Consider the following 12,240-nt stretch of genomic DNA (forward strand, 5'->3'; position numbering starts at 1 on the left):
AAAACGTCTGAAGAAATAATGGCTGCAAACTTGCCCAATTTTATGGAAGACATTAGCTTCTAGATCCAAGAAGCTCAATGTACGCAAGTAGGATATATACAAAGAGATCCATACCTAGACCCAACATAGGCAAACTGCTGGAAGAAGGAAAAATGACAAAGACAATTTTGAAAGCTGCAAGTGAAAAACAGCTCAACACATACAGGGGAACAGCATGTGTTTACAGAAACAACTAATTGTTCACAGAAAAAATGGAGGCCAGAATGCAGTTGAATGATTTATTCAGAGTGCTAAAGAAAAGAAAACTGTCAATAATTCTATATTCAACAAAACTACATTTTAAAACTGAAGGCAAGGGACTTCACTGGTAGTGCAGTGGTTAAGAATCCTCCTGCCAATGCAGAGGTTGAGAGTTCGATCCCTGGTTGGGGAACTAAGTTCCCACATGCCCCAGGGCAGCTAAGCCCACGGGCCACACTACAGAACACTCTGTAACCCATTTGCCACAACTAGAGAGATGCCAGCAGGCTGCAACTAAGGGTCCTGCAGGCCACAGGAATATCCCACATGTCACAGCTAAGACCCAACACAGCCAAAAATAATAAAATAGCTAAATAAATATTTAAAGAACAAAACTGAAGGCAAAAGAAAGACATTCTCAGGCAGACAAAAATCAAGAATTCATTGTGAGCTGATCTACCCTGTTGGAAATGCTAAAGAAAGTCCTCACTTTGAAAGAAAATGACATCAAATCCACAGGAAGAAAGAAGTGAGGACTCCTAAAAATTATAAATGTGTGGATAAACATTCTAAAAAATCAATGTTTTTCTTTTTTCTTTGTTTTTTTCCTTTAAAAATGTGGTTGTAAAAGTGGAAATTATAACACTATGCTATAGAATGTATAACATATATGGATGTGATGTAACGAGAGTAGCACAAAATAAGGTGGGAAATGGAGATATGTTGGAACAAGGCTGCTATGTTTTACTGAAATTCAATATGTGTTAACCTAAAGTTGACTGTGATAATTTACAGTGTAAATGTTGTCATCCCTAGAGTGACCATTTAAAAGCCAGCTTTCAAAATATACAGTTTAAAAAAAAAACCAACAGAGGAATTTAAATAGTATACTAAAAGTTGTTTAACACCGGAGAAGGTAGTGAAGGAGTCACAGAGAGTGAAAACAGACAACAAAACAGCAGTCATAAAGCTAGCCGTATCAGTCATGACATCAAGTGTGAACAAAATAAACTTTCCAATCAAAAGTCAGAGATCCGCTGTGGTAGTCAGCTTCCAAAGTGGCCTCCGATGATGCTCACACCCTGTGTGAACACCTCGCAAACTGCACCAGTGTTGCTATGCAGGACTAAGAGAATATGGCAGAAGTAGCAGTACCAGCTGGGTTATGAGACACTGCAGCTTCTGTCTCGGCTTGCTCTATTGCTGCCACGCTTTTCCATCACTGCTCTCGGAGGAGTCAGTGACTTCTTGAACAGTCCTAGGTAAGTGTTCACGTGACAAGAGACTGAAACTCCTGCCAACAGCCACGTGTGTGAGCCCTCTTTGGAGAAGCTCCTCCAATCCCAGTCAAGCCTTTAGGATAGAGGTTGCCAACTTTTCCTATAATGTTGTTGCTGTGTTGTTTAGTTACTAAGTCGTGTCCAACTCTTTGCCCCCCCCATGGACTGCAGCTGGCCGAGCTCCTCTGTCCATGGGATTTTCCAGGCAAGAACCCTGGAGTGGGTTGCCATTTCCCTCTCTAGGAGATCTTCCCAACCCAGATTCAAACCGGAGTCTCCTGCACTGGCAGGCAGATTCTTTACTGCTAAGCTGCCAAGCCACATAATAAACCCATTAGGCGTTGTGGATGACCTGAAAAATTCCTGAAATCCACTGGTGAAGCACAAAAGCAGCCAATAGGCAATACATAAATGAAAGAGCATGACTATGTCCCAATAAAACTATTTATGGACACTGAAATGTGTATTTCACATCACTTTCAGTGTTATGAAATATTATTCTTTTTTTTCCCCACTTTTCCCCAGCTATTTTAAAGTGTGGAAATCATTCTTAGATTGTGAGTCTTACAAAAACAGGCACTGGGTGGATTTAGCCCACTGCCATAGTTTGCCAAAACTTCTTTCAGATGATAGCAACTTCACTGATAGTTTGACTATAACTTCACAAAAACTCAGCACCACAACCACCTAGTTAAGCCACTCCTGGACTCCAAACTTCAGAAACTGTAAGACAATAAGTATGAATTATTTTATGATGTTAATGGGATAATCTGTTATGAAGCAATAGATAATAATACTCTGTCAGCCTCAATAAGAAAGTCAGACCCAAGCATATGCTATTTGTACTTTAGATCTAACTTTCTAGACATAAAAAAGTTGAAAGTAAAAGGATAAGAAAAATACCATGCAAACAGTAACCGTAAGAGAGTGAGAAGGACAAAATTGGTATCAATACAACAGATGTTAAAAACATTTTGCTAGAGACAAAGAAGAACATTTCATAATGATAAAAGGGTCAATACATCAAAGATACACATGTAGGGAATTCCCTAGTGCTCCAGTGGTTAGGACTTGGCCATTTCACTGCAGTGGGGCATGGATTCTATCCATTGGTTAGGGAACTAAGATCCTGAATGCCCAGAGGCATGGCAAAAGACAAACAAAAAACAGAACCAAAAAACCCCAAACACATGTATATTGCTAAGTGACAAAAGCAAAGTGAATAGGTGGAGAATGCTCAATTTTATGCAGGGAGGGGCAGAAAAACTGCATATGCTTGCCTTTAGGAGTATAGAGAGACCTTCCTTGGTGCTCCAGTGGCTAAGAAACTGCCTTGTAATGCAGGGGACACTGGTTCCACCCCTGGTCTAGGAAGATTCCAGGTGCCGAGGGACAACCGGGCTGTGTGCCGCAACTACTGAAACCCACGCGCCCCAGAGCCACAACAAGAGAAGCTGCCGCAACTAGAGTAGCCCGAACCCCGCAAGTAGAGAGTAGCCCCACTCACCACAACTAGAGAGCAGCCAAAAAGTAAACAAATAATAAAATATTTGTATATATTAAAAAGGTAAATAAATAATAAGGCTTATTTTAAAAAAAAGAAGTACAGAGTTTTAGAAACACAAGAAATGAAGACATTGGTAACAGAAGTTTCTTCTTATAAAGGAGGACTTTCATATGCATGCTTTATATATTTATATTTTTCTGTTTTGAAATGACAAACACAGAAAGTTGTAAGCACAGTACAAACATTTTTTTTTTCTTATACGTATTTGAGCGTTAGTTGCCAATATGCTGCCTGATCGCCTTCAAATACTTTACTGTGTATGTCCACACAAACAAGAACATTCTCTTGCATGTCCACTGTAAGGCCACAGTGAAAATCAGGAAATCTACGTGGATGGAAAACTACCATCTATTCTGAAGACCCCAGCTGCATTTACCATGGTGCCAATGACTCCTTTTCACTGCAAACTTGGAAATTTGTACAGTAAGTGTATGTGTGTACATATGCACTTAGTTGCTCAGTGGTGTCAGACTCATTGCGACCCCATGGGCTTGTAGCCCGCCAGGCTCCTCTGTCCATGGGGATTCTCCAGGCAAGAATACTGGAGTGGGTTGCCATTTCCTCCTCCAGGGTATCTTCCTGACCCAGGGATCAAGTCCAGGTATTTTGTGTTGCAGGCAGATTCTTTACCATCTGAGCCAGCAGATCTCCTCTGTGTGTGTGTGTGTGTGTGTGTGTGTGTGTATGTATACATGTCTCTGGTAGCTCAGATGGTAAAGAATTCGCCTGCAATGCAGGAGACCTGGATTCAATCCCTGGTTGGGAAGATCTCCTGGAGGAGGGCATGGCAACCCACTCCAGTATCCTTGCCTGGAGAATCCCCATGGACAGAGGAGTCTGGCGGCCTACAGTCCGTGGGGTCGCAGAGTCTGACGACTAAGCATAGCAGGTATATATCCTTGAATAGGCAAAAAAAAAAAAAAAAAAGCCCAGGGGACCTGGGGAATTCACACTTTCCCGGGTCTTCCACTGAGAGATGGGAGCCTTCATTCCACGATTAATCCAGAGACATACTCTCAAGAGCTGGACCTGGGGTTGGGTGACTTCAGCCGAAGGGCCTCAGGGGCAGAAAAATTGGTCCAGAAAAGGCTTAAGCCCTGCGCGGTAGGGCTTGGTCTTCCCACCACCCCAGATGTTTCAGGTTCAGTCGGGAACCAGTCCCAGCTTGCTGAGCCTCTGTTCTTAAGCCAAGGCTCACCAAGTTTTAAACTTCTGCAGAGGACATGGAATTTTCCAGGCAAGAACACTGGAGTGGGTTGCCGTTTCCTACGCCAGGGGAATTTCCCAACCCAAGGATCAGAACCCACGTCTCTTACATCTACCATGGACACCCAAGCTGGGTGCATCCCGCCAGAGGCGCGGCCCCGGACTTTCCCAGGACCCGGCCCAGCCCTCCATGCACGGCTGGCACGCTGCACCCTCCCGGCTCCATCCGCAGGTGAAAACCCCGGCAGCTGCGAACGCCTCGCTGAGGGGGTTGGGGGTGATCGTGTGGTCCTGGCTACCCCCGCCCCCCACCAGAGCCCTTCAGTGGCGGCCCAGAGAACCCCTGAATCCAGATAATCCCAAGCTGGTGGTCGCGGGGTGGGAAAGTAGGGGGAGACTGGGCATCTGCAGGCAGCCAGCTCTCCCTTTCCGGTAGAATCTAGGGTAAGACCCGGTTGGGGGGAGATGGGGGCGCTCGCGGCCTTCGGGTGAGCCCAGGAGGACGAAGTGTGTGGATCCACTCGACATGGGAGACCCGCCCTTCGCGTCCAGCGTCTCCTCCGCGGGGAGGCTGGCGCGCCAGTGCGCTTCTGCCCCGGGGCACAAAGGGCGGAAGCCTGTCCCGACCCGACTGCCAGAAGTCTGGGAGGCTGGCGAAGTCCGATTTGCTTCCGAACCCCTCCCCGCACGAGCCACCTGCAGCCGCCTGGAGGTGGGGGAAGCTGGGGACAGACAAGAAGCTGGGGATCGGCGCGGGAGCCTGAGATTCACTCACCTGAGGTCCCCAAGGGACCTGATTGCAGACCAACCGATTGGGGGGGGGGTCTGTTACACCCCCGTAACGGGGCGCCCAGGGAAGGCTTGTGTATGGGTGTATGTGCTCCATCGCTCGGTCGTGTCCGAGCTGTCCATGGGATATCCCAGGCAAGAATACTGGAGTGGGTAGCATTTCCCTCCTCCAGGGGATCTTCTCAACCCAGGGATCGAGCCCAGGTCTCCCGCATTGCAGGCGGATTCTTTACCAGCTGAGCCGCAAGGGAAGCCCAAGGACACTGCAGTGGGTAGCCTATCCCTTCTCCAGTGGATCTTCCAGACCCAGAAATCGAACCGGGGTTTCCTGCATTGGAGGCGGATTCTTTACTGAGTTATCAGGAAAGCCCATAAGGGAGGGTCCCTCCAAACTCTATCAGCTCACCCCCATCGCACTCCCACCTGGCTGCTCCGCAGAGTGCAGCAGGAAGGCGAGTCAAGGCCCCACCCCCACCAGATCGCGGCCCTACGTAGTCTCTAGGGGCAGCACCTGCCTTGTTCTGGGAGGTCTAGGCCCAGAGCCGCCTCCGCCAGGGCATTGCTGTGTGACCTTTCATCAGTGTCTTCCCCTCTCTGAACCTGCTACTCTCGTCTATACGAAGGAGACACGGACACAAGGGAGGCGCACAGACGACCGACTGAAGACTTTATTCCATATAGGACCCCTGCGCCGGGTCTCCGCCCGCCCTCCTGGGAAGGCTCAGAAGATCTTCACCAACTCCAGCTGCAGGTCCCCGCCCACCTCCAACGCGCGCACGTGCCCTGGCGGGATCCGGTACCGGAAGTGGTGGTATTCGGAGTCTGCGATCACCGCCTGCAGGGGCAAGGGGACAGGGCTTAAGGCTCCCCAGGCAACTGCTGGGTCATTCCCGCCTCTACCCACGTGGCGTGACCTTGACACTCAGGGAACCGCGTCAGGTCCCAGGGTCCCTTTGGGGAAATGGCTACTGTTCACTGTAACCCCTTGTCCTGAGGATTAATGAATTTATTGTTGACACCTGAGTGCTTTTAAGGTTTAGCTGTGGATGTGGTCGCCACATTTCACGGGTTCATTGCCTCCCTCGACATGCAGATTGCACGTGAAGACTTCCTGGGCGGTAGAGGATCTGCAGCGACCACACCCTGCACTTTCCCTGTCTCCCAATCCATCCATTCTCTTGCCCCAGAGACACTACCTCGGTCGCCCGTGGACAGGGAATAGGATCCAGGATGTCTACACCTCCCGGCTGGACACCCACCTTTTGGACACTTGGCTCTCCCTCTCTGGGCCTTGGCCCTGCTACGCGCCTGCTCTGTGACTCTAGTGCGCTCGCGCTGGGGGAGGTGAGGGACTGGGGAGGCCCTGCCCACCTTGGCCACGCCTTTGCTCCCAACCTCTGCCAAGGGCCTTCCTGGCCTTGCCAAGGGAAGAGATGTGGGTGTCGGAGCCCGGCCCTGTGGAAGAGACGCACCTTGAAGCCGTCTTCGGTGGCGATGAGGAGCACGTCGAAGGGCTGCCCGCGCTGGAAGGGAATACCTGAGCCCCGCTCCTCTGCGCCCCAGGTGCCGCGCTCCAGGGAGTTGAAGACCACCGTGGACTCGTCCAGGCGGGGGTTGAAATGCAGGGCGGCATCACTGCCCGGTTCCTCACTGCACAGCAGGTTCACATAGAACCTGGCAGGTGGTGGAAGAGAGGGGCGTCAGATAGAGAATTAACCCTTTGCCAGAGCATATTTAGAGGGACCTGAGAGGCACAACCAGGGAAAAAGGGGTGGTGGACTGGAGGCCACAGAGCCCAGATTGCAGGGCACCCGAAAACCAACTGGGGACCTGGACACACATCCACCTAGACCAGGGCCTGGGTCCCACTCATTTCCAGAGTCTGACAGGACCAAGGAGTCATGGTCCTGAAGACAAGGGTGCTCCCAGTTCCCAGAGGGCTGAGAACAGACGAGGCACCCCAGTAGTCCCAGGCACCGTAGATTCTCAGAAATCCTGAAGATTCGACCCAGGTAGTCGTAGGATTGATTGCTTAGGCCTCCCATATGCCCAGGGCACCTCTGATTCACAGGTCGTATTTCCAGAGTGGCTGTGGACTCAAGCTGGAAGTCATATGATTGCCCTGGAATGCCCAGATTCTTAGAATGATGTAGGGACCCCAGCTACACAGTCATGGGACAGATAAGTGAAGACATCAGATTCCAGAAGGCCATGAATAGCCTGAGGATTCAGATCCTGGTGGGCAAGGTTGGTCTGGGGCTTTGTTCTCTGGGCTGTAAGAGTGGGGTTCACTGAGCCTAGAAACCTCCCACCCATTAGCGCTGAGGCTCGGGGGTCTCACCTGGTAGCCTTGTCGGGGACTAAACCACGAATTCTCAACACGGTGCCCACTCGGATACCCCCGGGCAGCGAGGTCTTGTGGGGGACGTTCTGCAGCAGCCAGAGTGGATCAGGGAGGCAGAGGAGAGAGACAAGTGGGTCAGCTGTGGGGAGAACATGACCAGGACCCAGAGCAGCAGAATCAGGGAGGAGAAAGGGCCCAGAGACACGGGAAAGAGAGCCAGGGGCAGAGAGGAACACAGAGAACCAGCAGGAAGACATTCAGAGGGATAGAAAGATAGAAAGGAAGGGGAAACCAATGGGGGAGGGATGAGAGCATGGGGCTGGGTTGGATGAACCCAGAAACCACAGCCCAGAACATCCCAGCACCCCGGAACACCCACTTTCTCCTTGAAACAGGAGCCCTCAGCCAAGCCCCAGCCCCTCCCCTCTGCCAGCGCAGCCTTGGGTCCAAACCCCCCAACCTGCACACCCCTGAGCACTCACGAAGCTCCCGGCCATGGCTGGAACAGCGGGACGGCAGTGGCGGTGGTGGGTATGGCTGCTGGGACCTTAAGTAAAAGCAGGGTGTGGCTGGCCCTGGTGACTCACCCTTTCCACACCCACCACCCACAGCTGGCACAGACCCTGGCCCTGAGGCCATGCTGGCCCAGCACCCTCTCTCTAGGGCCTCTGATGCCCCTGCCATCCCGCGGATTCCCAGGTGTACGGTCCGTCCCCTTTGAGCTAATAGTGATAGGAACAGTTAACAATAATCATCATAACAGCAGCACACAGCACGGAAGGCTCCTTGAGACACCATCCCCCAGCCCTGCCTTCCTGCTGCCTGGTGGAGACAGAAGACTCTCCCATCCATTTCATCTTGGAAAATCTGAGTCCTGAGAGGTGAAGGTGTGAGCTGAAACTCTGCAGCCTCTCTTCCAGGTTAGGACCTGCTGCCTCCGGGCTAAGGATGGGTCTCCCCTGAAATTCCAGTTGATGCTTCTGTAATGTAATAATAACCATGGCAGCAAGGACAATGATAAGAAAGGCAGCTACGAGGGACAGGATATTCTGCCCAATGGTCAAAGCTGTATCCTTGGTGCCTAGTGCAGTGCCTGGCACAGAGTGAGTGCTCAGTAAATGTGGAGAAAGAAAGAAGAAAAGATAACAAGAAGGGCCACTGACAAAGCCTCGGGCTTGTCTGCATGTGGGAGCGACCACTGATCTCTGACAGGCCACTGAGCATAGGGCCACTGATCACCCTTATCTGACAGATAAGGAAACTGAGGCTCAGAAAGGAGAAGCAGTTTGCCCAAGAAACACAGCTGAGCAGAACCATGTAGACTGTGTGTCTGGCTTTCTTCATCTCTGGAAGTTCCTTTCGGGTTTATTCTGTCTCCAGGATGCCCTAGTCCCCCCTGTCTCTCTGGCTGTCCCGTGTCTCTGTCTCCCTCTGTCTCTGACTCTCTCTCTCTGTCTCACATGTTCCTGTCTGTTTCTCTTCTTTGAGCCTCTCTCCTTCCAGAATTGCTTCTTCTCTCCCACCTGGTGTTCAGGACCAGGGACGGGGGCGGGGGAAGAGGACCACCCAGACTCAGATCAAAGGCGATAAAAACGTGGGAACCCCAGATCCATTTCCAGTTCCCACAGCCCCAGGCTCCAGGAGGAGAATGCAGGTATGAAGGGTGGGGTGAGAAAGAGAATTCTGAAAAGGGTTTGAGGCTAGAGGCAGATGGGCCCCTCTAGGGTAAAGCAATTGGAGAGTAGTCATTCTCTATTGACCGAAACTCCAAGACGAGAATAGCAGGACAATAAAGGGAGGAAGCTGGGCTCTGCTCAGACCAGATATTTCTCCTTCCTGAAGTCAGGACACCTCCCCGACCACACATGCACAGAAAAGGGACCTTGCAGGCCAATGGGGGAGCAATGTCAAGGGATGCTCTACCCAGATGCCTTTGTGGTAGGTTCCATCTTGACCAAGAGATACGTGCGCACACATCGAAGGATCCTGAGATTGTCAAATATGGACTGTGAACCAGGCAAATCAAAATGATTGGCCAAAGGAAAACCAGCAGAAATGCCCCATATAAGTTACTCAAAATGCAATATGGGGGCCAATCAGGGACTTTCCCTCTGAGTCTGCCCTTGTGTCCTTCCACACATGTAGTACTCTTCCTTTTAATAAACACTTTACTTGCTTCACTACTTTCCATCTTTGTGGAAATTCCTTTCCATCTTTGTGGAAATTCTTTTCCGCAAAGTTGAAGGGCCAGGGCCCTTGTCACTGACCACTGATCTTGTGGTGAGGATCTGATGTGCTCAACTTCAGCTTCAGTCTCTGGCTGGAAACCCAAGCCCTGCTCCAAGCCATTGCCACCCGAGATCAGGTTCTGGAAGGCAGGGAACAGGGGAGGTGGGGAGCTGAGCAGAAACCCCTCCTAGCAGCTTAGCAGCCCACAACTCCATGTTCCTCTCCCCACCCCACCTACCCTCCCAATTGGTACCCCACCCAGCAGAGGGAGAAGAGGCCTGGGGCAGATCCAAGAATGGAGACTTAGGGTGGAGAAAAGACAACTCAGAAGCTGGCCCACCGCCCTCAGCCTCTCAGGCCTGCCAGCCTCCCTCCAGCCCCATCACCGCACAGTTGGTACAGCTGGGGGTGGGAGGGGGGTGGCAAGCGTCTCAGGGAGGGAGGGTGGGCAGCTGCATTTATGTGAGGGCTGCAGGCACCCCCATTTGGCAGAGAACAAAGTGGGCTTAGACAGAGCCAGCCTTTCTCCAAGGCCTCATGGCAAGGGTAGGGCCAGCGCCTGGTCTGTGTGCCAAGGACCCCCCACATCGTGATTTTAATTAGAGAGAATAGTAAGGTTTGAGGTGGTAACACCAGCATCTATTCGGGTGGAGAGTTTCCTAGAATGACGGGTGCTGTTACTCTGATCGGTAATCGTGTCCCCTTTGTAGGCCTCCTTCCACACATTGCTGTGAATCCTGGTAGCTCATCTTTGTCCTGATTTCTTCATTGTCTCTGGCTGTTTCTTCACATGCTGCCGACCTGTACGTCCAGACTTGTTTTTGATGTTTGGTCAGATATTTGCATTCAATCTGTTATCAGTTTGATTGCTGGTTTATTTCTCATAACTCAGATATGGGCACCCTGGATGCATTCTTAATCATTTATGTTATCTTCCATCAGTTCTGGAATAATATACTTGGTAGCACTTTTTTTTTTCACTTCTAAATAAGCTGGGCTTCCCTGGTGGCACAGATGGTAAAGCGTCTGCTTGCAATATGGGTGGCCCGGGTTCGATCCTTGAGTTGGGAAGATCCCCTGGAGAAGGAAATGGCAATCTGCTTCAGTGCTTTTGCCTGGAAAATCCCGTGGACAGAGGAGCCTGGTAGGCTACAGTTCTACCAGGGGTCCAAAGAGTCAGACACAACTGAGCAACTTTACTTCACTTCAAATAAGTGGTGAACGTGCTTATTTCCCAAGACTTGTTTTTGTTTTCCCAAGCTGTATGTCACATTCATAAATTATCCAGATTTTAATAGAATACTTCCCTGAGTCTTGACAATATACAGACCTGGGCAACCACCAGCCCAATGAAGGTTTAATCGAGGCAGCTTGACCCCCTCAACTGCCCCGTGACACAGTGTCATTCCTCAGCAGTTAGGAGCCAACGTGTTCATTTGCCATGAAAATAAAAGAAGGATGCCCAGTGGGCAGAGCACGGTAACTTTCCTCTCCTTCAGAAATAACTGGGGCACAAAATAAATATTAATTGCACCCATGGTGGTCTTAGCAATTGACAATCCCAGGCTCTGTCTATGTCAGCTTCTTGATGACTTTAGGTCAGTTTTCATATTCAGTGAAGATAATTCAGGGGCTGCTTTGGTTTTGTAAATTAGTTTACCAATGAGGAAAGTGACATGTTTTCAAAATCTGACTTTTTTTTTTTTTTTTTAAAGCCCTGCCACGCTTGGCTTGCAGGATCTTATTCCACCACCAGAAACTGACCTCGGACCCTCGGCAGTGAAAGAACCAAGTCTTAACCACTGGACCTCCAGGGAATGCAGGGAACGCTCCCAAATCTGACCCTTAAGCAATTAAGTCCATTGGATACCTTTTAGTTTTATTTATAAAGATAGTGAGTTGTACCAATCCAATCACTTGCTAAGGAGGAGAATTTTTGGTCATGGTTGGAGGGGGAGGGAACTGAGGGGCGCTGCTCCCCTAGGGCTGGATCTGCTGGGATATCAAAAGGAACCCGTGAGAAGTGTGCTCAGTAGAGGCTGACCCTCAGTATAAGAGTAAAGGGAGGAGCTCCTGCTCCACCTGGGAGGAGGTGTCTGTGCCAGACGAGGGGACGTCTGGAGGAAATGCCCTGAGGGTGTCATGGATGGAGGCAGGTACAGATTCGGACCAAAGAAATGCACCATGATGCTGAACTGGAATTGGAGGTGTCCTTTTGAACTAATGATTTCATGAGTTGGGGTTTTTTTTTGAAGGGGGTTCTTTCAATTAAAAAAAAAAAATTCTGTTAAAATAGAAAACCATGGAAAGTACCTTTTTTTTTTTTCTGGCTGCTAGGCTTGCAGAATCTCAGTTCCCCAACTAGGAATTGAACCAGCAGCCCCGGCACTGAAAGGTAAAGTCTTAACCAGGGAAATCCCTTTCAACCATTTTTTAAAAATGTATTTATTTTTAACTGAAGGATAATTGCTTTACAGTATTGTGTTGGCCTCTACCAAACATTAGCATGAATCAGTCATAGGTTTACCCATGTCCCTTCCCACTTGGACATCCCTCCCACCTCCCTCTGCATCCCACCACTCTAG

The 12,240-nt window shown here is 50.0% G+C and overlaps 1 protein-coding gene across 1 annotated transcript; it reads right to left on the reverse strand.

Annotated features, from left to right (window-relative positions):
• Nucleotides 1–5,732: 5,732 nt before the first annotated feature.
• Nucleotides 5,733–7,980, reverse strand: LOC122420887 (galectin-7-like). The gene is made up of 4 exons (XM_043436449.1): nt 7,909–7,980; nt 7,424–7,512; nt 6,555–6,756; nt 5,733–5,917 (listed from the first exon to the last, which is right to left on the reverse strand). The coding sequence occupies exons 1-4, from the start codon at nt 7,921–7,923 to the stop codon at nt 5,804–5,806; spliced, it is 420 nt and encodes a 139-aa protein (XP_043292384.1). The 5' UTR covers nt 7,924–7,980; the 3' UTR covers nt 5,733–5,803.
• Between the last annotated feature and the right edge of the window lie 4,260 nt (nt 7,981–12,240).

Source organism: Cervus canadensis, chromosome 18 (genome assembly GCF_019320065.1).
Source record: "Cervus canadensis isolate Bull #8, Minnesota chromosome 18, ASM1932006v1, whole genome shotgun sequence".
NCBI classification, from domain to species: domain Eukaryota; kingdom Metazoa; phylum Chordata; class Mammalia; order Artiodactyla; family Cervidae; genus Cervus; species Cervus canadensis.

Bases quoted from the DNA above. Each gene is read 5' to 3' on its own strand.
- LOC122420887 (XM_043436449.1), bottom strand. The intron at 6,757-7,423 runs GTGAGACCCCCG...ACCACCTGCCAG, and splicing joins GTCCCCGACAAGGCTACCAG to GTTCTATGTGAACCTGCTGT. The intron at 5,918-6,554 runs GTGCGTCTCTTC...TTGCCCCTGCAG, and splicing joins CCACCGAAGACGGCTTCAAG to GCGGTGATCGCAGACTCCGA.